At 43.7% G+C, this 27,946-nt stretch overlaps 1 protein-coding gene across 2 annotated transcripts in view; it reads right to left on the bottom strand.

Moving 5' to 3' along the window:
- The window catches only part of Anks1b (ankyrin repeat and sterile alpha motif domain containing 1B), a 77,949-nt gene extending 55,874 nt beyond the window's left edge, over positions 1-22,075 (bottom strand). For both annotated transcript variants that reach the window (XM_059245701.1, XM_059245700.1), the window contains exons 1-2: positions 21,971-22,075; positions 19,749-19,928 (exon numbers count right to left, since the gene is read on the bottom strand). In XM_059245701.1, coding sequence (XP_059101684.1) covers positions 19,749-19,832 — 84 coding nt within the window. In that variant the 5' untranslated portion in view covers positions 19,833-19,928; positions 21,971-22,075. The remainder of the gene's footprint in view (positions 1-19,748; positions 19,929-21,970) is intronic.
- Positions 22,076-27,946: the final 5,871 nt, after the last annotated feature.

Raw genomic sequence — 27,946 nt, forward strand, 5'->3', positions numbered from 1 at the left:
AGATCAATGACTCGGAAGTGCAGCTTTTGACTTCTGTGGTATTTTATAAGGCAGGGCAAACTGACATCTAGGGAAAGTTCTAAGAATGTACCAAGTAGCAAACATGACCATTGCGTACTCTGACAACGCAGTGGGGAAGCATTTTCTATATTTTTAATTTTCTTCTAAACAATTTCCCTTTCCCAGGGAAACCAGCAAATAATTAAAAGCTTTGATTATGACTTGGCTTCCTAACATTTATAGAGAAGTAGGATATTTTCTAAGCCTTGTATAATTCTTTTTTAAAAAAAAATTTAAAATTGAGACTTAATTGATTTTTTTTAATAGATGCTTTTAATCTTTTCTGCTAGGGGCTACTCCCACCTACCTGCTTATAAATTTAGCTCTGAATATTAACAAACACCATTCTCTACTTCTTCAGAACACCCAATGAATAACTAACATGCTCTGAGGTGACAATTGTCACTCTGAGCTTTCACTTTCTGTAATTCTGATGATCTTCAGAGAAGGGCCATGTAAGCGATTACATTTACCTCCCACAATCACTAAGGCTTTCCAGAGTGCCACACAAAGCTTTGCGCTTTTGAACGCGCGCGCGTGCGCGCGCACGCACACACACACACACATGCGCACGCACACACACACACACACACACACACACACACACACACACACACACGGATGTGATGGTAAGGGAGGGTCTCCTCCCAACAGTCACACGTGGGAAAGTCAGGTGTTTGCAGCAGTTTTTTGAAAACTTCTCCAAGCGCTCATTACAGTGCGTGGTCATGCGGTTGTGTTTTTGCTGAATGTGTGCTACTGAGGAGGAGCAGAGACGGCCACTTCTGAACACTTAAAAGCTGAGGTCAGCACTGTGCACTTGGGAGGGACTCAGGGTCACGGAGCACCAGGCCAGGCAATGTGCAGATATCATGGTCCTCAAGAACCAGAAGTCCCATGCACAAAAGCATCGATGTGCCTAATGTGGCACCCCCAGAGAAGCCCTTCACATGCCGCCCCAAGAATTTTCAGTGATTCTCAACCAAACGTCTCAAGCTTTCAGACAACGGACTAGCCAATGGGGAAAGTTTCAATGGATGTGAAAATACGATTGTATTTTAAAATATAAACTTAAAAGTCTATGCCAGAATGTTTACAGTCCAAGTAATTTTTCTAAAGCATGCAAACGTAAACCGTGAATATTCAAATATTAAGCAGCTCAGAGTAAAACAGGTCACAATTTCACATGCATTCCAAGGATTGAATCAATACCGCCAAATGGAAAAAGGCTGAGAACCACTGTACGGCTGTGAGCGCTCTTCCCCTCCTCCCTGGCTCGACTCCCCCTACATCTGCATCAGTTGCAGGGAATCTCATGCAAGTCAAGTATTTCTCACAAATAAAGTGCGTAAATCCTTAGGGACCATCGGACACAGAGGGCTGACTAGCTCGTGGACACGAAGTACAAAATGGGCAGGATGACACTGATATATACACGTTTCTCTATGTATCGCTTTACCCTTTGCCTTTTTTTTTTTCCTGTAAAAGCACATTAAGACAGACACCTGGAATGAAAGCCGAAAAACTCACACAGGACGGGTTTTAACTGCGGGTTTCCAAACCAAGTATGTTTCTCATTCTAGGACAGTGTTTACACGCCAACCAGTCACGAAGCACAGAGGATGAAGGATAATCGACAGAGCATTTCGGAAGCCACCAGACATTACAAATCTTCCGCATTGCCGAGACGGGGTACCTCGGGCCGGTGACACAACACTGGGACACACTACACAGCGCAAGTTCAGGAGGAGAAAAGAACCGTTCGTCGCCTTACATTATGAACCTGATGGATCGCTGAGAAAGGGAATCCAGCGTTCTGATTCGTCCATATTTCACAGACAGACGACTGCTGGTATAAACAGAAAACTATCTTATCTTGTCAATATTTAAAACATGGCAGCTACCCACATCTATCCAGGAAGGGGAGGAGAGAGAAGCAGAACACAGGAATCACATTTCTTAAGGAAAAAAAAAAATTAAAAGACTGTTTAGGGTACTCAAGGTTTAACAACTGACTTCCAAGTCATTCTTTTTGATTAGAAGTATTTTGGGTTGGCTGGGAGTGGGGCGGGGTGAGAGGCTAGACCATTTATGCATCAGTGCTATATCAAGGGAAATTACCAATAAATTCACGCCTCAGAAAAAAGCAAACTATTTTTACTTTTGCCATGAAGAAAACAGCATCTTCCCTCTTCATAGCGTTATTTTCAGAAAATAATTATTTCCTTGAATTCAAGACAGATGGGGAAGGCACCTTTAAAATCAGTTAACATCTGGGTTTTCTTATCTCCAATGGTCAAGAACTAATAGCAAGCAGTACTTGTGCCTCCAGGGATCTCTAGGGCAGAACTCTGTGGCTGAAAACCCACAGGTTCCAGGCCCCCCGTAGAAGAGGGTGTACTGGAAGAGCCCCTGCCGAGAGGAAGGACTGGGGCCAGAGCAGCTCAGCAGCCGTTGACGGGTGCAACGGACCAGCGTCTTTACTGGGCTCTCCACCGAACTAGCTGGCATCTGAAACGGTAACGTGTGCTCAGAATCCAACGCTCAGCCAACCACCAGCCCTCCCAGGTGCCACAGCAGAAACTTCCATATAACCTGTGGTGCTCGTGGCCCAAGTTTTTCAGAGTTCTTTTCGTGAATGTTGTCACCGCAAAACGCACTGTGATAGGGTATGTAATCCTAGTACTCCGGAGACCGAGGCAGAAGGGTTGCTGAGCTACAGAGGAAAACTGTCAAAAACTAGTATCCCTCCACAAAAAAACAAACAAAAATCCCCAAACCCAAACACTGTGAAACTGAATAATAGGATATGGTCTGAACTCACTTAGCAAGCCCTGTGTGTGTCCCTAGGAACCCCAGTGGATCTGACGAAGATCACTACAGGGAGGGGACATATATACCCACAATACGTCCTGGAAACCCACTGAGGGGCCGTGTCAGCCATAAACAAACTATGGGAGCCAGCTTGTCCTGGATTAAAAGTTCCCTCCTCTGCCATCTTCTCAGAGACGCTCACTAGACGTCAGCATCTCTCTCCAGTTCCGACACTTCTCCACCACACTGGTGCCTCTGCCATCTGCCCGGTGTGCGGGAGACAGATTGCAGATGCTTGGTATTCTGTATGGAAGTTACAACCCTGAGGCCTGGCCATCTCCCATTTATTGGCTCCCACTTTAAGCTTCACGCCATTTTCTCTACAAAGGAGGATCTTCATCCTATTTTCCCAAAAATTCATTCTCTGACAAGTCATATCTTGGGGGCTAATCATCCTACCTTCCCTACCCCTAATGGCTTCTTTCTGACTTAAACATACAGTGTCCCTCAGTATCTGTGGGGGATCGGTTCCAGGACATAACCTACACACACCTCCCGTACGCTGCAAAGAATGTAACACAACAGGTGTCATACTATACTGTCTAGGGACGAATGACAGAACACATAGGTGATCTACTGTCCTGTCTCTGAAAAACATGACAAAATCGTACAGCATGTTTAGTATTTTTGATCTGCTGTTAGTTGTGTCCATGGATGCAAAAAGGAAGGATGTGGAGGGCCACCTGTGCTGACTCTAGGCTCAGCTGGATTGATATCTTTACTGGCATTAAATGTATTCACAGGACGCCCTCAAGCCATAGAACCCTCTTACCCATATTGTGAGTAAATTCTGCCATGTAAGTCAAAGCCTCCAGCTCTTGCATAGACTTCTAACAGCACCAGGAGCGAACATGCCACCAGGCACCTGACAGAGGAAGAGTTCAACATTCGGAGAGACTACATGACTGGCCAAGGCCCCATGGAGTTGGCATAGATAACAGGTTCTGGGAAGCTGTGAAGGACTTCACCAGAAGGCAGAGGAAGTAGGGAGGGGCTTGGATTTCTGAGCCTGAAGCAAATACCCGGAGATGCGGCTGCTTCCCTGTACGGTCTCAACTCCACAGTTATCTAAACACAGAAAAGTTTCATTTCCTTTCCACCATTAGTGTTGAATGGACCAGACCCACACAGGTAGGAACAAGACCACTTAATAGTTTAGGTAGGCGGCATAGCTTCCCAGTCACTTTTCAGTCATAAAGTTTTCCTTTTATATAAACTAATATCTCATTGGTGGTTCTAACTTTCCCCTTCCTCAGCATGGGCGAGGACACCAGAGGCAGGAAGAGAGGAGGGGTATGCTCTCTCTTCTTCTAGGAGGATGGGGTGGGTGGTGTGGTCTCTCTTGGTGGCACATCTTCTCTGTGTTTCCTTGGGAGGAGGCCTTGGGGAAAAGATACGGTCTTTTTCATGTGTGAGTCAGACGGCTTCTGACAGTTGGTACTACCGTTCAGCACATACTAGTGTGGCGTGCAGGGGAGGGCTCAGCCACCCTGCTTTCCCGCTGCACACCCATGCAACTCCCATGGCACGCACACATCCTTGTCACGTAGAACAGAAGTCAGCCTTTTGGACTGTTCTCGGTCTCTGCTGGGACACACCTGTCTGTCCTCCCGGGGGAAAAGGAGGTGCTACACGCATCCAAATCTAGCTCAGGGAAAGATGCGTCAGTTTCCCCTCTTGGCCAGCACTCCCAATCCAGATGCACATGTCCCCTGGGACCCTTCCCAGCCCTATGCTGGGGGAGCATAAGGGCATACTGCCCTGTATTCCACAGAAATGGATGAAAAGTCTCAACCTTTCCTCAGGGACTCTGTTCTCTGCCTGTCCCTAAGCCTGAGCCTCTGGCCTGGGGACAGGATGTGACATTGGCAGGAGATGCCTCACTGACTTTGGGAAACCCTGAGCAGGTGTAACCCTCTTGCATCAGCAGCTTCTCTTTAGGGTGTGAGGTGTTTAGTTTCTACAGGGTAATTAATGCCCACTTAGTGTATCTCCCAACCATAACACGACCAGAGCTGAGCAATGTAGAGAGCACCCTACGCAACTTTTATTTCACCAATGAATTCCCTCAGTGAAGGGAGAAAAGCCCTTGCCTCTGCTCACTTATACTGAAGAGTTCGTGCATGTTTCTGCCTAGGGCAGCTGCTGCAAGTAGCTAGCTTCTGTGGATAAGTAGTCTTAGATGAACAAAGAGTGAAAACTTCAAAACTCCTAATAGTTGTGTGAGTAATTGTAAATGGCAAAAAGTCTGATTTTAAAATACAGCTTAAATAAAAGGAAGGTAGTTAGCTTTCTTAGTTAGGGAGATTTTTATAAAAAGTAGATACATTCCGGGTAGCCCAGCTGTTTTGTTGGCAGTAAAGAATTTGCCAGATCTGCTTGCCAGCCAAGTTCAGGTGGGGGAGCTGTAACAGATGAATTCCTAATACAAGATGGCCCTTTTCTTGGACAGGGCCACAAGGCTAAATGCAGGTGAGCTTTCACTACGGAACTCGCTCCATCTACAAAGATACTATCGCAGCACACAACATGTGCTAGGATTAACAAGCTTTGAGAAGGAAAAGAAACTACCAGTGATAACATTTTATCTGGGGTGGGAAGTATTCTGGAAAATTGATGACTTAAAGCCACGTTTTTAAATAATTTAAATTATGTGTTCATGCGTGGGCTTGTGCACGTGAGCTCAGTGCCCTCAAAGGCCAGAAGAGAGTATCAAATCCCCTGGAGGTGGAGTCACAGGCCGTTGTCATGGGTGCTGAGATAGTACATGGGTCCTCTGCCAGAGCAGTACACACTCTTAGACATCTCTCCAGCCCCCAAAGCTAAGTGTTAATGAACCTTTAGAACATCTCCATCTGCAAAGAGCAGTTCCTGGCTTACTTAATTTACCAGGTTAACTCATCAGCCCCTCTAAATGAGAGAGGGATTTTCTTTTTCCACAGCTAAATTTCCAGAGGCCTGGAACACAGGAGGCGCTCAGACACATGTAAGGAACAAATGGAATCCATTAGGAGTTCTTGGTAAACGGTAATGTGCTACAGAGACAGTCAGCACTGTTACTCATTATCATTTGCATTCGTCTATTTCATTATTGCCGTGTGTGCGTTAGTAAACCCAAGTCACTGCCGACATACTTCTAGCAAGATGTCTCCGAGATCAACCTTAGAGAGTTCTTGCTGGAAAAAGAAAAAAAAAATCCTTCTTTTTTTTTTTTTTTTCCTAATGAAGACTGACTTCAGGCTGTCACCTTTGCTGGCGAGAGAAGGGACGCCTGTCACTGCACCCTCTGTATCAGAGGCTGCGGCAGAGCTTGGAGACAGTTCTGCAAAAGACCATCACTCATCTCTTGGCTCTTTCATTTGCTTATCACTGTTCTCCTACCACCCTGTCCACATGGACCGCAAAAGCTGATTTAGTTTATCTGAGCTGGAATTACTATGAAATCCAAATAAGTGGGGTTTAAGTGAAGATATGGTAGTCTTTAAGTTTTTATTTTACATTTATTTATTTATTTGCAAAAGTATGGGGGTCAGAGGACAACCCATGGATTGTGGGTTCTGAGGGTCAGAGTTAGGCCTTCAGCTTTGGTGATAAGTGCCTTTACCCTCTGAGCCATCTTGCCAGCCCATAATACTCTTACAATTGTGACAACATCAACAACATAATTGTACTTCTTTGATGATGTAGTTAATACTCATTAGAAGGAATGTAATTAGACTGGGTATGGTGGTGCACGCCTTTAATCCCAGCACTCAGGAAGCAGAGGCAGGGGGAATCTCTGTGAGTTTGAGGCCAGCATGGTCCATCTAGGGAGTTAGGACTACATAGAGACCCTGTCTCAAAAAGTTGGAGGAAAAAAAAGAAAGGAAGGAAGGAAGAAGAAGGCATATAATTTTCTCTTGGTTCAGAACTTTCCCTCGACACACTTTGCCTGTGTCCTTAAAGCGTACATCTAGACCCAATCTTGTACCTTGGGTTACCATGACACCACTTCAGCAAACATCAGCAAACACAATTGCATTCAAATCTAGCCGTACAATAGAAGGAATGCTTCCAATCTCCAAAGTTTTCTTGCTAGAGATGGCTTTCTTTTCTACTCAACTGATAGCAATCTAGTCCTTTACAGAAAATCATCTCTCTCTCTCATCATCCATTAGGCCTTCCCTACTGGAACATCCTCAAAAAGAAAAAAAAAAAGCTAAATAATCTTCCATTACAGAGCAAAACATTCCTGTTCTACCAAATACCATTCTCCATGCCCAGCTCAGTTCCTTGTTCTTTAAGCAAAGTCTCCCCCTGAGATTGCTCTACTGAAACAGAAAGACCTTTCCAGTGTCTTACTCAATGCATTTTTATCACCCTGTCTATTTCTTAGTCTCCTATTGCTTCCTATTAGCTAGCCATTCCTGGACCACTAGAGTTCTGGACTCTTGTATCATTTTTGATTATACTAGGTGGTCTTTCCTGGTCCTAACTCCCATGTTGGCATCTCCAGTCCAAATCTCTCTCCCAGAACTCCAAACTGGGATACCCAGGAGCTGATTTAACACCTCTACTCAGACACTCAGTTGGCATCTCAACCTGAAATGCCCCAACCCAACCAGCCAGAGGCCCGCAGACCCTCGTTCTCAGTCCTGATCTCATGCTCTATGTCCAGCAGCAATCCTCCTGCACTTACTCACTCAGCTCTCACTACCTGAGGTTAGCCCTACCGCTTCTCACCTGACCATCCTTTTCTTTCCCAACGAGGTTCGTCACTTCCACTATTATTCTCTTAGTGTATATTTACAATATAGGAACCAAAGCGACCCATGTAAAACAAGAGCCAGACTATGCCACTCAGCTTGCCTTCTCTGAGAAGAAAACCAAAGTCTTCACAGTGGCGTCTAAGGTCTTCTGGCCCCCACCCCACATGCTTCCTCTTCCTACAGATCATTCTGCTTTAGAGAGCCACACGCAGATACCCGCTTTAAAGCATCTGCCGTTGTCTTCGTCCAGATGTGGCAGGGCTGGCTCCCTCATGCTCTGCATTTTCCTCTAATGACACAGGCTCAGAAAGATCTTCTCTGAGCCCCCCAGCACTTTCTATCCCGTTCAGGACCATGTTTCCCATACTGCCAAATGGTTGTTCCTTCAATCAGAAGTTTAAGGTCTGGGGAAAGTTTAGAGCATAAGAAATGAATGATCTCCCCGGTACCCTGACATTCCTCCAAATAGCCATGGGTCACCTAAGGCATGCAAGGACTGGAGTAGGGATCAGCCCTGTTTTTAATTGACATTTATGGAAAGATGACTGCTACGGACATGATCTTTTCCATAAACACTGTCAGAGGGAGCCTTCAGTTGGAGTTAAGAATCTGATGGTGGGTCTCCAAATAAAGTAGGCTGTTGACAGCTCCATCTACCCAGCCACTCCAATTAGGCTCTGGAAACCTTCAGGGATGGCTGTTGATGTGGTGCAGTTAGTGTAATAAGGAAACTTCTGTGAATACAGCCCTCCAGCCAGATTCTACATGTGATGAAAATTTCTGCCTTGGTCTAGGTCTGAAAAGAAAAAGGACTCTCTCTTGTTTTTTCTTCTGTTAGTGTAATACTTTCACACTTCAGGGTATTCAGAGATTGTCCAGGAAGACATATGAAGGGTTCAGAACGGAAGCTAAAGGAACAAGGAAGTCTGTTCCTCCTCCCAGAGGACAGCACTCTTAAAGCAACACAAAGATTCAAAGGCAGCAGAAGAAAAGGACACGCCACCAGAGGAAGCCTCAGCCTTAGCCAGTGATCTTGGCAGCTCCTTGAGAAGGACCTGATTAGATCTGTCAAAATGGAGTCAAACACACCCAGCACAGCTAAGCCCCCGGTGCAGACTTCCTCCTAGCAGCTGTGGTCCTGTGGTCCTGTGGTCCTTGCTTCTGTGTGGGCACTAGCTGAAGCCCACCTGGATGCCAGAAACTTCTGTTCCCTCTGAGCTGCCTAGAGGCTGTAGGTCAGCATCTGATCACTTCTGTCCATCTCCCCTAGGCGGAGGCTGACCCTCCCACCTTGTGGGCACCCTCACCACTGCATCTGATTTTGATTCTTCACAGCAGTCACACTGTCAACCTCTCAAGCTCAGCGTTAGCATCTCTTTCTCGTCTCAAAGAGTGAAAGACAGGAGCGACTACGTTGCTGACCCTCTTCACAAAAGGTTTCAGATGAGCTGTTTTATTTGCAGAGAATGACAGACTCAAGAAAATGCCATCTCCCATCCTTTCGCTACCTCTCTGGAGAGCCATCTTACCAAATCTTCATGGTCATGACCTTCCCCTTACGTCGACAATGACGGGAAAGATTCTTGGAAGGGAAAAGTTGGGCTAACTGGTGTTTCTTTAGTGACAGCTGATTGTGGGACTCAATACTGCAGGTGACAGCATTGTAAGCGTAAGCAAATGTAAGCGTAAGCAAACTGTGTGTCCATTGGAATGGAACAAGTCCTGGTACTGCATGCTCAGGTGTCTCCCTGCACCTCCCCATACCTCTCACCTTCTTTTCCTTGTTAACTCTCTTCCTGGTTCCAATAGCACATTAAATAATCTTTTCAGCTGCCAGTGTGACAGAGAACTATAGCTTACAGTATTCCTATCACCTATTTGTTGGTATAATCTATAACCTAAAAGGACAGTTGTAGCTGTCCTTGGCATGACTCAATTATCTGTAAAATCTCTTCACAGGCAAAAAACACAGAGCAGAATAGAACCAAAAGCTGTCTGTGCATTCACTGGACAGCTCTCTGGGTACTGGAGCTCTCTCTGCTGTGTGAATTTAAGACAATTGAGATCATACTGTTTATAGCAACAGGAGCTGTTGTACGTGTTCTACCTCAAAGCTGAAATGCCATCTCTACTGACACAAACATGTTTCAGGCCAGCAAAAAGCAGAACTATTAATAACTTGTTCAGAAAGGCAGCAGTTGGCTTTTTATCATGGCATGAATTGCTGCAAAGAAACTAGATTTTGCAAAGTAATGTGTTTGGTTTTTTTTTTTTGCCAGTAATGTCTCTCTAAAATATACATTATAGTCCCTTCTTGCCAGCAGAGGCTGTCATTTTCTTTATTTCAACTCATTTGTTAACTATATGTTCAACATTTGTTTCTTGCTTCTGGTTAAAAAGAAGCAATGGACACAGCCATTTGTTAGAGGATATTTTCTGAGATTCCACCATGTGCTCATTGCATCCTCATGGAAAAAAATCAAGAGCTATCTGAACACTCAAGCACCTTGAACGATGTCAATTTAGGAGGTCTCTGGTAGGAAGCTATGGCTTCTCCTCAGCTGTACTTCGCTCCGTATCTATTTGATGTATTGGTGGGAGGTGTGCCTTTCAGGTTAACATCTTAAATTTAGTATAGTACAGAGCTGGGAAGGAGCTCGCTGATGAACTCAGTCCAAACCAAGTTCTACACATGCTTCAACAGTCTAGGATCACTAGACAAAAAACTTGATAAGAAATAATATAATATAAATGAAAAACAAAAAAACCCCACCACTGTTAGGGGCTGAGAAGGGAGGGAGGCATGGCCCGAGCTCCTTGATAGTGGCCGGGAAAATGTCATGGGATGTCACCTGCTGTATTTACGTCATGACCCGTGAGTTTGGAAGAATTAGTTGTATGCTAGTGGTGCCCAACATGAAGATGCAGACATGGCCAAAGCTGAGGATCCAGGTTGATGCGTAGCTTACATCCTGCCTATCAGAAGGATGCTGGTAAGGAATTAGTTAGATAAGGTTAATATAGAAAGGGGAAGGCATCAAATTGCCTTTTGTCTTAATCCCTTGTATACTCTCCACACAAATATCCAATCAGGTATAATACCAATATCACAAATATTTTATAAATGAAAATATGATTACACATTTTGAAACATGTAATTCATAGAGATCTTGACATGTTTGATATATCATAAATCTTTTCCCAGGGAAAGCTAGTTTATACCATGTGCAGGAACTGCTTAGACAGAGTTCGCATTCATAAGGATTCTATTTCCACACCAGTGGAGAGATATTAGTTTGGGCTTACAAACTGGAAAATAGAAACAGCTTTGTAAAACAGATACATTTTTATGCATTTATTCTGCTGCAGTTGAAAAAGCATAATGAAGAAGAAAATTAGAAAGTATCTTATAATAATAACAATAATTTTGAGGATAATCCAAATGCATAGCTTCAGAGTTTCTAAAATGCTTTGACAAATGTTACTCTATTTATGCTTCAAAATAATAATAGGAGGTGGGTATTAGCTACACTCAGAGAACCAAGGAGCTGTCCAAGGTGACAGAGGTGGATTTTTTTTATTTTTTATTTTTTATTTATTTATTTTTTTTTTAAGGCTTGACTTCATTACTTCAGATCTGAGAGTCTAAAAAGCTCATCGAATTAAGTACGGAAACTGAAATCAATACCCTTATAACGTAACTAATTTCTATTGAATATTGACAAAATTAGAAAAAGTGAGTTTCTTCAGTTGCTCACTGTGGCTATTCCTGTCTGCTTGGAAACCAACCCCGTTTCTGGTAAGAGGAATCTAACTGTCCATGCGGAGGCTCTCCGCCCTTCCACATCACACAAAGAAACACACACACATACACACACACACATACACACATACACACACACACACACACACACACACATACACACACACACACATACACACACACACACACACATACACACACACACACACATACACACACACACACACACACACACACACACATACACACACACACACACACCCCTCTACCTCTATGATTAGCTTAGAGAGAGAAAATTGATCCAAACCAGACTGATCTGAACTGATAGGACTCAATACCATACTTTCAAGATGGAAGGATCAACTCTCTTTGATGTTGGTTCAAACTGTAGAGGAACCGGGCTTGAAACTCCCCGGATGTACGGGAAGCTTATTAGGGAAAGGAGCCAACCCAAAGGAGTATAGAAAATCTCAGAGAAATGATCATGGGGGTTTTTCCAGCAAGCCACAGGCACTACAAAAATCCTAAGATCAGTTCCAATGAAACGGGGTTTCCGAATATTGTCCTATTTATTTATTCAGTTGGAAATAGAAACTTTTCTATTGACTTTAAAAAAACAAGACAAAACAAGACAAAAACAAAAACAAAATGGTCTGGTTTTAACTGGCAACAACCCCTTGGCTAAGTACCAGCATGTAGAGCGAAGGCAGAAACACCAGAGCTTAATGATCCTGGCTGTAAGAGCGCCTGGACTTCAGAGGGGACTTGACTCAGTACAGCCCTTTCCATGGAAGTCATCTTGAAGTGTTTGGTGGTTGTTGTTACTCACATGCATCCAAAGAGTCCTTACTGATGTGGTTCTTTAGTCACATACCAACAGAATTAACTTCGAGAGGTGTGTGCCACCAGCCCTATTTCCTCTACATTTAAAAAAAAAAAAACCACCCTTTCTTTTATTTTTATCACCAGAAAAAGAAAAGGGCGAGGAGAATGATAGAATTCTCTTAGCCTTTAAATTTTTAGCAAGGTCAGATTATAACAGCTGAAACTCTGACCCATGGACTCAAGAACTGGACTGAATAATGAGGAGCATTCCAAAAATTTAACAAGTAGAAAAATAGCCTGGTGTGTGTCTTTGAGAGCAAGCTGCTCAATGTCAGCAGGCCTCAGGCACTACGAAAACCACAAGGTCAGTTCCATTGAAACAGGGTTTTCAAATATTGTCCTATTTCTTTATTCAGTTGAAAATAGAATCTTTTCTATGGAGTTAAAAAAAAAAGGTCTGGTTTTAATTTCTCTAGAAAAATGACTGGAGGTGTTGAGGTCTGACTTGGGTCTGTGGGGACAAACTTCAGCCTTCTCATTTGCTTCTTGGACAGACTTGACGGAGAACAAAAGATTCCAGATGTATAATACAAGGAGTGAACCTCAAGGGGGCGGCTCTCTCATTTCTTCTGATTATGTAAAGACTCGATACGGGGATAAAAAAGACCCTGACCATATGGGCATTCCTAAGCCCAAAGTTGTCAGAGCTAGAGGGTGTACTTTGAGAAGAGGCGATGGACTGAATAAATTAATAAAGAAAATGCACAGCACTTTAGGTTTATATCTGTTTTCTACCTGGGCTTAGTGTGAGGCCTTCAGCAGCAGGAGTAGTCAGTCTGGCTTCTTGGCTCATAGACAGCATCAATATCTCTGAAGCTGAGCTGTCAGCTTGTCCACTGGACCAGCTGTCAATCAGGAAATGCCTATGCCAAAGGGTTTATTCTTAACCTTCTTTTTGGTTGCATATTATCTGCCCATGCTTAAGTCTGAAGAGTTTCTCTTTAGACCATGGAAGAAAAACTTGAAATCATGGGCTGGTAAAGCCTTTATAAGTAGGACCTCTTTGATGGAAAATCTAAATTAAAATGGAGCCACTAACTGATGGACATTAGAAAGTATCTGATGTAATACAGCAATAAAAAATTGTTTCTTCCAACATAGCTGTTATTTTCTGAAGGCTCATTCTGTAACTTCCCAAAATGCTGAGCCCTGGGTAGAACTTCCAGGATAAACACGTCTTTTCTCTCAGGAGAAATGGGATAGTGTACATAAATAACAAGCTTTCTTCTCTTTTCAAAGAGGGATAAATACTTTTTTTGGGGACATCTGTACTTCTCTAGTTAAAATTTTTATGTACTCTGTGTCTTTTAAAAGTCCAAAATTTCAGGGCTGGTGCTATAACCCGGTCATCTTGCCATGAGAACATGAGAACCTGAGTTTGGATCCTCAGCACCCTTGTAAAAAGCCCTGCATGGCGGTGTGGCCCTGTCATCGAGTGCCGAGGCTCTCTGGGGGCTCACTGGCCAGCCAGCCTAGTACACTCAGTGAACTCCAGGTTCAGGGAGAGACTGTCTAAAAAATAAAACAAAATAAACAAACAAACAAAAAACATGTGGGTTGATTGAGGAAGATACCCAATGTCACCCTCTGGCCTCAACAAGCACAGATGTATCAGTGCCCCTCCCCACACACGCACATATACATAAAACACACACATATACAAGTTCTAAATTTCATTTAAGGATAAAAAAATCCTCTTCTCTCTTAATGTTTTATACAATCACCTCACAATATTTTATTTCCACAGGATTTCCTGGGCTGTATTCTTTTGTAACTTGGAAGTGGCAGAGATGGATTCCCCCAAGGGTTCATATATTTGAATGCTTGGTCTCCAGTTGATAGAACTATTTGGGAAGGATTAGGAGGTGTGGCTTTACTGGGGGAAGTATGTCCCTGTCTGGGCAGGCTTTAAAGTTTCAAAAAACCCACATCTCTCCCAGTTAGCACTCTCTCTCTCAATCTCAATCTCAATCTCAATCTCTCTCTCTCTCTCTCTCTCTCTCTCTCTGTCTGTCTTGTAGCTGAATCTCAAGATGTGAGCTCTCAGCCACTGCTCCAGTGCCATGTCTGCCTGCCTGCTGTCATGTTCCCTGCCATGACATTCATCAACTAACCTTCTGAACTCTAAGTCCCAAATAATCTCTTTCTTCTTTAAGTCACCTTGGTCTTCTTGTCTTATCACAGCAATAAACAAGTAACTAAGGCAACTATCTCTGCCTGTCTGTCTGTCTGTCTGTATATCATCTATTAACATCCATCCATTCATCCATCCATCCATCCATCCACTATGCGTCCTTCCATCCAGCCTTAATAGTTTATACTATACTTTCACACATACTATCTGAGAAGCAGGCATTGTCCACATCTTAAACCAAGTAAATTAAAGTTCAGAAATACATAATGACTTGATCCAGGTTGCACAGCCAGAAAGAAATCAACTCAGAACCCAACTGAAGACACCCTGAAGAAAACAGCGTCACTGTTGAAGAAACACCCAGGCAAGACTGTCTGTGTACAGAGTCCACTCTGGCCCCCACACAAAGCTTTCTGCAGACACAAGAAGACAGAGTGTTGCCAAGATGGAAAAAGGGTCCACTTTGTTTGTTTGGTTTTCAAGACAGGGTTTCTCTGTGTAGCCCTGGCTGTCCTGAAACTTGCTCTGTAGACCAGGCTGGCCTTGAACTCACAGACATCCCCCTGCCTCTGCCTCCCAAGTGCTGGGATGCATCACCGCCATCCGGCTCAAGAGTCTCTACTTTATCTTCTGTAAACCTCATAACTTTTTATCTAACAGGTTTCCTGATGGCAACCATGAGCTGACTCATGAGGTTTCCACTAAGCTATTCGTGACTTCTTCCTTGTGCTACTTGTCCCTACATATACGTATTACAACACGTGGGAAATTGCTGTTTGTGAAATGTCCTCAAACTATTTTATAGCACTGGGCATCAGGGGCTATTGGGGAAGAAGGCTGACAGAAGGTCCGAGTCAGAGCAAACTGCCACCTATTTACTGTGAGGCACAGCCCTCACCCACCTCAATGCAGATAGACTGAGACTCAATAAGAAAAGGGTACGGGAAAAACCAGTAGGGAAAACAGGGACCAGCAAGGACTGTGGCAACAGGGCCCCCACATGGGTGTTTCCGTTTCCTTCCCTTTAATAATATCAAAAGAATGGAGATCTGTGGAACTAATACATGTAAAGTACTTTCAAATGAGGGAGTAATTGATCTAGTCATACATATTAAGTAATTCTTCATAGATCAAGAAATATTAGGCTTTCAACTGAATTAACTTTCTAATGAATTAGAAACAATTTGGAAAAGGCCTTTGGAGTGCCTAATACCTGCTCCAGGCAATATTGCGGGGCTTTGTTTTCTTTTCATAACCATGAGAGCAGTCAAAACACAAGGAATTCCACGCTGTGGATTTTCCTTGGTAACCTCTAAGTTGATGCTGGTGCAGAGGAATGTGTTCCTCTTACTGTTTCTATATTTGTGAAAACATACGCAGCATTTCATTTTCCCGTGAATTTCTGCAAAGGGAAGTCCTTCCTTCTATAAACGGCCACTGCACTGCAGCTTGTGGGGACTCTTTGCTCTTTTCTTCCCGAGTCTAAGACTGTCCCTCCTGAACACCAGAAATCCAGCCTCTTCCTTGGCTCACTTCAAGAGTACATTGACTTTTCCAAAGCATCATTCAAGAAAACTGCAAAGTGTTGCAATTAGACCCTAAATACTGGGGTTATTTTCCTCCATCTGGTGTATTTCTCATATTTACGTTTACTGCCTCATCTTCACAGGAATTAGGACATAATACTGTTCTGCCATGTATGAGATGCACATCAGCAGTGTGGAGGGCACACTGCTACAAAGAGATAAAGCAGATGCCAAGGTCCTCGGGAAATCGAAAAGCACCACACACACGAAGGTATAGTTATGTAAGTGTGAGTGCGACATTTATTTCTAAGGGGCAGGGAAACAAAGACCCATTTTGTAACTTCCGGGCTAATGAGCTCAATTTAGAAGCACAGGCCAGGGAAACAACATTTTCAGTACGGCAGAAAGAAAGACAGATCATTGTCTAGAAGTGCTTACATCATTGCGCTAACTTTTCAAAGTGCTATTGGTGTTGGAATCAACTGTGCTTTTCACACTGGATGCCAGAGCAGTGTGTTTATATTGTGGTCAAAGCAATCAGCAGCCACAGTATTTGCAAAGTACCTATATTTCAGACGGGCGGACGGACAGACTGACCTATCTATCTATCTATCATCTGTCTATCTATCTATCTATCTATCTATCTATCTATCTATCTATCTATCTATCTATCGATCTATCTATCTATCTATCAATCTATCTATCATCTATCTATCCTGTGTATTCATGTGTATGTGTGTGTGTGTGCACATGCATGTGAGTGCAGCATGCCACAGTACACATGTGAAGGTCAGAGGAGGGGATTGAGTCGGTTGTCTCTTTCCACATGTAAGTTCCAGGGATGAAGCTAAGGTTATCATGCTTGGTGGCCAGTACCCTGACCCACTAAGCCATCTTACTAGCCCAAGACAGAGATCTTTCATATTGGTTTAAATTGGAAATGGGGGAATTAAAATACTACCCTAGCATTACATTTTCTATATCCACTAACAAACGAGTTTGATAGGTGGAATGGATATTATGCTGATCTCGATTTAATTTTGAGCTCAGATTCTTTCTTTCCTGAAGCAATGTAGATCTTCTGGGCAGATTTCAAGAAGGCAAAAGTCCTGTGAGTTACTGCAGCCACTTAGAACTTGAAGGTTTTTGGCCTTGGAGCCCCAACAGAGGGGCTCAGGTGAACAAGAAGATGTAGAGGGGTTCCTAAGCATGAGACCCTATCTCAGGGATCTTCTACTAACTGCACCCCTTTCTTTTGGCAGTAAAGAAAGTGAATTTAAAGGTGGACTTCCATATTTTATGGAAACTAGAGAGGGGATTAACCCACCTCTTGTAAACCTCTTGGGAGAGACCCTGGGGGGAGGGGCACCGGAACCATGCTGCTGGTTGGAAAGATGTTTTCTTATAGGGATTTTAACTGCTAATTCCAACCCACTGAAACCCAAGTTGAGTAGCTAAACGTACAAGTTCAGGGCAAGATACGGTCTGGGGCAAGTGTTTTAGACTGTTAAAAAAAAAAAACCAGATTTCGAAATTTTGTACAAAATCTGTACAGCAAATGACTCCAACTCCAGCTGGGGAAGATTAAGAAAAAAAAAAAAAAAAAAAACAACCAACAAAACAAAGCATCAGCTGAGCACCTGACTATAATTAGAGTCAGGTAAATTGCACCGTTCAAACAACAAAATCACCAAGTGTATTTTGAACGGTTAACGTTTCGAAATGGCACAATTTTAAGCAGTATACAATCATTACTCCACGATTCTTTTCCTTGTGAGCAGATCCTCAAAACAAATTCCCAAACTGAAATGAATACAGCCTAGAGAACTGCAATCCCAGGATCTCTTTTTCTTATTGATCAGATTCCAGTAGCGCTATCTTCTTTTTTTTTTTTTTTCTCTGCAGCTAAAGTGCTATATTGAACTGCAGGATGCTAGACGGCTTCTAATAAGCTCTGGGCTGCCAACGGAGCCTCTGTCTCCATCAGTCATTCGATCCCTGTGAGCTGGACCCGGGAGGTAAATACCTATGCTTGCAGCCCTCCTACCACAGCCCATCAGCCGGCTAATTTCACTCTGCTTTCCGCTTTCCTCACCTGGCCAGATAAAGGCTCATTCGATTTTGCCAAGGCAAGACAAGTTCCTAAAAGAGATGCATTTCAGGGAGCAGTGACAAGAAAAAAAGGATGTGGGTTAACAAAAATATTCCTGGCCCTGCTTGGGATTCTGAAGGAGAAACCAAGGGAACGATTTTCCCGGGTTACTCTGAGTGTTCTGACAATAGACAGAAGAGTAATTAATTCCTCTTTGAAAAGACTCTGCCCTCTGCGGAGAAATTTCACGAACGATAGGAGTAGCTGAGGCAGGTAATTTTTGGTTACTGAAGGTGCCTCTGTCAATAATCGTTAATGCTCATTAAAGACCCATCCTGTCTTACCCGGGAAGACAAGGGTTCAGAAACGACTGAATTTTAATGACTGTATAAAGGCCACGTGGTTCAAGGTTGAAAACCATGTCTCTGAAATGTTTCCATTAGGTAAACTGAACCACACGTGTCCCACAAATACTAAGAGCGGGACACATAAGAGTGGCTTAAGAAGGAAATTCCCATCCTCTCCATTTCAAAGAGCTTCCCTTGAAACAGCAGCAGATTTACAGACAACACCCAACCACAGAGAACAGGAAAATGATCCTTTTCTCCTCTCTCCCATATTCCATCCTATTTAACAAAAACCGTAAGTCCCGACACCACCATTCCTGAGAACAATTGGGTATTGAGAGACAGCATGGCAGGCCCTCTCTCACCAAGGCATTACGTAGTCCTGGTTTCTAGAACATTCTCTTCACATATTTCTTCCTTGAGTTAAAACACAGAGTGTCTACCAAAGACTCTCAAAAACACAATCTCACTAAACAGTTGAGAAAAAAAAAATTAACAACTGAGCCAAAACAATCACAGTCAAATTTTCACCTCTGAGTTCTCAGCTAATGTGTGGGAGGCAGAAGGCAGGTTCTCAGAACTTGGAGCTCAGCCTTCAACGACAAAATGAAGAGCTGATTCTGCCCATGGTTGTCCATACATGCTTAGCTCCGAAAGGTAAGGGGGGGCAAAGTTGCAGAACGAGCTGCCCATCTGACACCGATGTGTGTCACCGTCTAGTTATGACCGACTCAAGTTTCTGAACAGAGATCCAGGGACACAGAAGAGTGAACATTTGTACCAAGGAGAGAAGGGCTGGCCAACAGAGCTCTCTTTCCAAATATCTGCATCAGGCAGCATTGTTATTTCTAACTGTTGAAGGAGACAGTGTGAGATGCTGTAACTACTCCCACTAGGGGGATTCTCTATAAACACATGAGCTTGAGAGGAAATGACCTCACCTGAAGCTATTTCTTTCCCCCAAACTTGTGCTCCGCCAGCTGCATTTAAAACCTAGAGTTTATTATTCCTTTCGTTGTGACTTGATTCTGACTCAATTATATTCCTTTTCGACAAAGACTTTGTGAGAGCACTGAGACCAGCTAGTTATAACTAATTCACTGAGAGTGGGGTTCAATGATATATATCTCCATCTCCTAGAGGGGGCTGGTTCAAGCTAGTTCAAGAGATCACAGGATGCAGCAACACTTTATAAAAACGGTCAAGTTCAACTTAGGCGTGGATAGTAGGCATCCGTTGTGAGCTACTGCCCAGTATTTGAACGCATTACCTGCCGTGGGTGAAAGGCAAACACATCACAGAGGCTGCGAACACCTTACCTGAGCCATCTGCCTCTCCAGCTTGGATCGGGGGATATCATCAAAGTAGTTCTCATTTCTTCTCCTCCTCGCATCGCCCTGCATGATAATGTGAGGAACGTCTAGGGAGCCACCAGTGGTGTAAGTGCTTTGGCTAAGTGATGGAGACAACTGAGGAGGAGTGTGATTACCACTGGGTTCCTGAATGGAAATACATCATGAAATAAATACCATGCTCTCGTGGCTAGCCTTTGGTTTTAAAAAAATTGTGAAATACGAACACAACAAACTATGGGGGTGGGGGGTGGGAGTAGCTTTCATTCACCTGCTGGGGTGGCCAACATCCCATTGTTAATTCTACAGGGGGTGGGGGTAGCTTTCATTCACCTGCTGGGGTGGTCAACATGCCACTGTTAATTCTAGTAATGGTGTGGTGAAGCCAATACTCCTGTCTCCTGCTGGTTACACGCCAAAGGTTTAAAGTATAAAGAATCACATGGTTATTGTTTTTTTATTTTCTAATCCAGTACTTTGGATGATCTTAGGAAGAAGGTTCATCTCTGTGGGGCACCCCAACACTATCGTGTGTTTACCGGGGATGGGACTGTGGGCAGCGCATCCTCACTGCGGCGGATGCCGTGACAAGAGGCTAACGTGGGACTAGATGGGTCCTTGGTCCTCCCTCTACCAAAGTGTGATGTGACACAGGCCTGGGAAGTGGACACAGTATGGTAACACAGCATGTCACACGACGTACAGACTGCGGAGCAATGCATATAATGACAGAGGATGCTTTCCAACAGCAAAGACAACTCTAGCTGCAGACTGGCCGGAGGGTGCAGGATGCAGTGGCTGCACTCTGGAGGACTGGAATCATGAGATTCTGCAGGCCACTTCTTCCCCTGACTTTCTTTGACAGAGTTAGACCCACTTTTGCTAGGATCCCCTCCCCCCACCCGCCCAGTCTTTAATTATTATCTCTATAAGTCTTTTCTTGGGAGTCAGGGTGAATGGTTCAGAAGGGAAAGGCCGGGGAGCAAGGTAAACCGGAAATGACTCCTCTGAAGAGATCTCTCAGTGCATTTACATGGATGGTGCTCAGAGCCTTCCCTCTTTCCATGAAGTAGAGGGAGACAAGATAATAAGCCCTTTCTAGCTTAATTTTTCTAATGTATTGGAGGCCTCTTATGGAGGGATAAATATGAGCCTTATTTCTGCTTTCCTTATTCCCCAAACCCTGAAGTAGCCTACAGATAGCTTATACTGATGCCCCTGGTACTCAGTTCCTCTTGGCTTCTGGAAGGAGCATCTCGTGGACTCTATTTTCCTCTTCCAAGCTGAGTCAGATTCATCAGTCTAGAAGTTTCTGTCCTGTCCAGCTCCCTACCACCCTGACTGTGGCCTGCAGTTCACCGACTGTCACCTATCAGGGCCATGTATTTCCCCAGGAGCATATGCAGGGAGGCCTATGCTGTGCTCACCATTTATGGCTACCTTTCCTGGCATGTGAGAGGGGAATAAGATACAACCGAGTGCAGGACTAAACCGAGAACTGAGCTTGTCAAGGAGACGTGGCTTTCTAATGGACTTTTGAAGAGATCATGTGGGCTTCATGAAGGCGGGGCCTAGGCTCTTTGCCTTTACAAACATCTTGCCAGAGATGATCACCTCTTGATTTCTTTTTGCCCCTTCCTTCTCACTTTTCTTTTTTGTTTTTACCTCTTATGATTTCTCTCTAGTTTTTCTACCCCATGTTTATAAAAATATAGCTGAAGGAAACAATTGTTAGCTGACTTCATAACATTTTAGAGTCCATATTCTTAATTTTTTGAAGTGGGTAAAAAACGGTCATTTTTCATTTCTTGAAATAAACAGAAGGACCCTGAGGTTAATTTTAAATCGATCTGTACTTAACTGTGGTCCCTGATCGATTTTGTTTCTGTGGGTTTGAGGAGTCTGACAGAAAATTCATTTCCTTTCTCTTGGGAGGGAGAGACTGGGGATGAAGGGGTAATCTTTAAAAGGTGGTGGCTGGTCACACTGAATTCCCTTATAGTGTATTTCTAGGTCTCTGAATTACATATTGAGAAAACCAAACAATCAAAAGGGAGACTGTTTTCTATACAGATAAGGCAAGCGATGAGGAAAGTAGCCTGCACTTCCTCTTCCACGACTTCAGTCAACTGATTGCGCAACATACTTTTTGAGACGGTAGAGAGCAAAATGGACGTGGCGGCACTTACCCTGAGGGTGATGGACCGAGGGGGCTTCTGTGGAGGGTCCTCGTGCAGCCTGTCTCCAAGAGATGCCAAAATGCGTTTCCTGTGGCCAATCAAACTGATTTTTAAAACCTGAAACAACATGTATTTGGGTTAACTATTTTATCTGAGGGGGAAAAAGGAATTTGTAGACGTCCTACAACACAAACAGTACAAAGAGGTTTATGCAACATGAGCCCTGCCCTGTGAGAGACTGGGTACAAAATCAGGGGCACGCTTTGGTCTAGAGGGGTTGGAGGGAGTTAACAATCAGAAAGCTTGAGTGGAGAAAGCAGAGGGGGGCCCTGGTCTCACTCTGCACATTGGCTATGAGACCCCTTGAAACACACACCGGCTCTTAGCAACGACACGCTGAAAACTCTCTGGATTCCTAACGCTTTTAGAAGAAAGGTTAAGCTCTCTCATGGCGAAGAGCCTGGCGCAGTCTGTCCCTCTCTATCCGTACCCTTGTTTTCTCTCCTCCACACAGGACTCTTGGTCATATAGGGCTGAGTGACTATGCCGGGATGCCTGAACACACACACACACACACACTCACACACTCATCCTCACCTGGGGGCCTCTACACTCCCCCATACCTCCCTCCACCTCCTCCCACTCCGCTCCAGCACCTGTGGAACAGTTAGTTGCCTGGAGACTTTCAGGTAACTACACTTCTGTCCCGCTGTTACTCAAATTCTGTCTCCTAGGGAAGAATTGCTCCAACCTCTTCGCTGAAAACGCCGTACCATAGTCTCAAAAACTCTACCATGTGTTTGTTTGTTTGTTTGTTTGTTCCTAAACCATTCTTTGCAATGACTTTGTTGGAATGCTTGTGTTTCTGCACCAGCCTTTCCCACTTGGTCCCCCTAAGAGCAGGGCCCTGGGACTTGTTTATCACTGTTACTTCTGCAATGCCCAAAGCAAGCCATGAAACAAGGCAGGGAGGGGGTTGGGAGTGGGACTCAATGAACAAGAAGGAATGGATACGAATGGGGATTAAAGTAGGCAGGTTAGGGTTTGAATCATTGCTAGTGCTGCCCTCTTGGGGTAGACTGGGTGTTCAAGGACAGTGCTTTCAGAGGTGGTACTGCATCTGTGGAGGAGATATAAAGAGGGAGCCTTGGTCTTCCGTCCAGTCCTGTAATGATTGACAGCCACTACCCTCTGTCTCCGCAGCATCCCTATCTGGAAGGGCTTCTCGACTTACAGATGAACTGTGGTTCCGAGAAGTTAAGTTACTTACCCAAGAACCCTTGTGTGAAGACTGTGGGATCTGAATCAGGCTTGTCTGATTGTCAAGCTAGTTTTACGCAAAGGTAAATGCTGTGAGGCTTTGGGCATACCTCCAAATGCCACTTTTAAAAACAATACATTATGAATACAATCATAAAATATTTTTCCCCTTTTGTGTCTATGTGTGCCCCTGGATGTAACAGCTCTTGACACATACCAAGTTTCTAGCTATAAAAATTATTTTTTCATTCCTATCAAGTTTTACAGAAGAGGAGCTGAATTTATATAACATTTATATGCTGATATATATAACATTTATATAAATCTATACAAATTTATATCATAATCTTAATATATTATATAATATTTTATATTTACATAATATATAATTAATTTCAACTATATAGAACACACATATAATACACACACACATATATATATAATATATATATTATGCTACCTCGAATTTTGCTTACTTGCTACCTATTGGTTGCTTTGCCTAAATTGATTTAGGTTTAAGGTTTTTTAAAAAAAAACATTTACTTATTATTTCATATGCGTGTCCATGGGCGTATGAGTGCCATGCTACACATGTCAAGGTCAGAGGACAACTTGGCAGAGTCAATCTTCTCCTTCCGCCATGAGGTTTCAGGGGATTGAACTCAGGCTGTAAGGCTTGGCAGCAAGCACCATTACTCTCCGAGCCATCTAGCCAGGCCCTAATTTAAGTTTTCAAGAGCTCTATGTCTTATCCCTTTTACATGGTCAATGCTCATCAAGTTGACCTGCCCCACAGCCCTGTAGTTTTATAAGCCCTGATTTTTCCCCGGGGCTGACGAATCCCAGCGTTTGCAAGTGTGATTTGATAAACAGCTCCTCTCTGCTATCAGTGATTTCACCTGGGCACTCTCCCACTTTATTACGATGGCTTAAGAAGGTCGAAAAAACACAGCTCAGAATTTTCCGGGACTAAGCGAACCATGGCTGTTAGTTGGAGCAGGATACCGTTTTCTGCGTTTAATGACCTCTCGTAGATGCTCATTTTCAGTTCACCTGATGGAAGGCTGATCTCTTAGATGCAGTAAGAATATAAATATCTACACGAGACAAAGGTGTGTATTGACCGTAAAATCTTTTAATTTTGCTGTAGCGGATAGTTCAAATCCCTTTAGTCTTGGGAGAATGGTTTGGATTATTTCTCCCTAAGTTCCTTATCTTCCAGTTGTCCACGCAGGAGCCCATCTGCCATCCTTCTGCCCACTCACGTAGCCTGGCTCTGTCTCTCTGCATTTCTATTAGCCAGCTCGGCATTTCACTACATGGAAGAGCATAGAGACTTCACTGAATCCTCCTTGCAGATATGAATATGCTAATGAAACATAGTCCTGTGCTCATAACTCACAGGCAGCATTACCTTTGGAGCCAAAGAAATGTCCTTATATTCTTGTATTCTTTCATTTTAAGCATCAAGATCAAAGATTCCTCCATCTCAGAAAATATACAACACTAATCTTTTCCAAAGATATTTTGCAAGTCTAAACATACTTTATTTTATTTTGCTTTATTTTATATGCGTAGGTTTTTTTTTTTTTAAACTTGCGTGTACATCTGTGGACCACTTGCACACCTAGTACCCAAGGATGTCAGAAGAAGGCATCAGATCTCCTGTATCAGGAGTTACAGATGGTTGTGAGCCACCATGTGGGTGCTGGGAATCTAACCTGGGATCTCTGGAAGAGCAGCCAGTGCCTTTACTAATGAATCACCTCTGCAGCTCCTTCTAATTCCCTTTTATTCTTATTCTCTATTACTTTGCCCAGAAGCTTCTAGTAGATGTCATTCCTGCTCCCCCTAAAATCCCTACTTCCTTTTTTTCCCAGCAAGTGACTGAACCCAGTGCTCATGGTGCGATGTTGGGCCTCTGACTACTGCTAAGAAATGCTCTTTTGATATTTTAAATAAAGATACCCAATTCATGTTCTGAAAAACAAACGAACCCACCCAACACTGACACTGACCACAACTGCTGTAATTTCACTCTTGTGTTGGGTTTCCTCTCTCACACTCAGGTTTGAGACAAGTGACTGGACTCCTCTGGCCTCGGTTTTCCATCAGCAACACAAGGGGACGTGGTTGCCAATGGTGACAAAGGTCATCAGAAAAATAAAGAGCAAGTTTGGTGGTATACATACCAGGAACCTTGGTACTTGAGAGCAAAGGCAGGAGAATCGCTCCAAGTTCAAGGCCAGCCTACTTTATGTAGTGAATTCTTGACTCCAGGCCAGACAGAGAAAATCTCTCTCTCTCTCTCTCTCTCTCTCTCTCTCTCTCTCTCTCTCTCTCTCTCCCTCTCTTTCAAACACACACACACACACACACACACACACACACACACACACACACGAAGGAAGAAAGGAAGGAAAGAAGGAAGGAAGGAAGGAACATAGGAACGAAGGAAGTCATAAGAAGAGCTGGCACACTACCCAGAGCATTCACCTCATGGTATTGGTATTGGAAGGTACTCTGCACACTACCAGAGGAGAAAGGCAAATGCCAACCCAGCTACAAGCTTTTCAGTCTACAATGGCGACCTGCCCCAAGATGCGCTAGTGTAATACTGGCATAAAATCTGTAGGAGTAACCATCGAATATCTAATTTGATTTAAGGCCCACTTTATGAGATGGAACCCATCCCTGATACTGCTCAGGTGGCCAAGAACCTGAGACCAGATATGCCTGGGACCTAGGGGAAAACCCAAATACTAATGTTCCACTCAAGGGATGTAGCAATAAAATGACTCCTGATGACATTCTGCAACACTCAAAGATCAGCACTTTGATTTACTATCTTCAGAGAAGTTTCTGTCTGCAGTAGAAGGGAACAAATACCGAGACCCACAGTTGGACAATGTGCAGAGAACAAGAGACCTTGGAACACTCAGTCCTAAAAGGGATGTTGTCTCCATCGAATCCCATCCCGCAGGGTTCAGGGAATCTTGCAGAAGAAGAGACAGAAAGATTGTAAGAGCCACAGGTTATGGAAGATGCCAACGAAACAAGAGCATCTCAATGCAGCAGGACCAATGTACATTTGAACTCACAGAGACTGTGGCAGCACCCACAGGGGCTGCACAGGTCTAAGCCAGATGGGGCCCCAGCACTGAGAGGGGAAATTGAGACACAGCCCTTATCCCTAATCCAGATGCTATCCCAATTGATAATGGCTCACAAATGAAAAATTAGTCTTCTTTAATGGAGTCTCACCAGGTAGACAAACCACTCTTAAGGCCAGGCCCCATGCCCAGCCATAGATGGCCAACACAAAATGAACTCAATGGCATTTTTGGAGGTTCTTTGTCTTTTACTGTTTGGCCAGGGCTCCCCCATTCCCTTACAGGTCCTTTGAGTATCTATTATGGTTTCTGATTCTGTGTTTTAATGGGATTTCTGTGTGTCTCTGGGTCTAAATGCGTTAGTTGAGCTTTTCCTTTGGCTCTTTCTTCTTCTGTTTGATTTGTCCTATTCTGGTTTTTTAATCTAATTTTATCTTATTAATATTATTATTTTTTAGTTGCCCATTTGTATCCTAATGAGAAAAAGAAAGGGTATGGATTTGGGTAGATGGGACAGTGCAGGGTGGGTAGGAGGGGATCTGAGACAAGAAGCCATCATCAGAAAATACTGAATTAAAAGAAGAGCTGACATGCAGAAGATGGTCCTACACCATGTGTTTGCTCCAGTGAATGGGACCCTGATGATACACAGGCTCTTGACCCACAAGAAGGCAGACATGGCCATGCTCACAGTGCTAATCAAAGAAGCTGGGACACTGTATTATGGCGAGAAATCCACAAAGTCTGCTTAAAGGGCAAGGAATTTATTAGGGGACAGAAACTTATTACAGCACGGGAGATTTATTGTAGGGTCCTAGAAAGTCGAGCTGTGGTCCATGCTGTTCTTCTGCCTGGTCCATCTCAGCATCCAAAACTATGAGGGAGAGCCAGCTGCCTATGTGCATCCCAGGTCTTAAGGGTCTGCAAGGTCATGCCTCAGGGTCATGTACTTCAAGGTCATAGGCAGGTGGAGCAGTTACCTGCTGCATCTCTAGGGACAGTGCTTCAAGGTCATAGACAGAACAGCTACCCACTACACTGTATGAAGAGTTTCAGGTCACCTCTTCAGAGCTCTCATTGACACAACTTATTGGGTAGAAATGTGTCAGTTGGATACTGGTCCTATTTTTATAAGAATGCATGCTCTCCTCACCTCCACATTGCTTAGTCTCCAACAGGAGGTGTCCCAAGGCATCCTCTATCCTACAGCTTCGTATTGCCTTCCCAATAGAACAACCAAGAAGAGACTGGGTCAACAAGCAGAAAACAGACGACTAAACACAGAATGGCAATTTATGATAAGGACATGTGAATAATCTTCTTCTTATTTTTTTAGAATTATCCCGTATCACAGAAGATACAGTAACTGCAATTTGTTGATGTTATTCTATATTCTATATAATATCTGTATTAGAAAGTATGCCAAGTGTACTATATATGTGCACAAATGCCTCATCTAATCCTTAAGGTAACCTAAGCATTCTTCTTTTCATGATGCCAAACCTGAGACTCAGAAAGACTGAGTAACTGTGGGCCACGCTGCCCACAGGTGTCAAGGCTTAGAACTGTCTACCACCCCTCAGTCATAATTGACTGCTTGCCAAGCTCCTCC

Source organism: Peromyscus eremicus, chromosome 18 (genome assembly GCF_949786415.1).
Source record: "Peromyscus eremicus chromosome 18, PerEre_H2_v1, whole genome shotgun sequence".
Classification (NCBI taxonomy): domain Eukaryota; kingdom Metazoa; phylum Chordata; class Mammalia; order Rodentia; family Cricetidae; genus Peromyscus; species Peromyscus eremicus.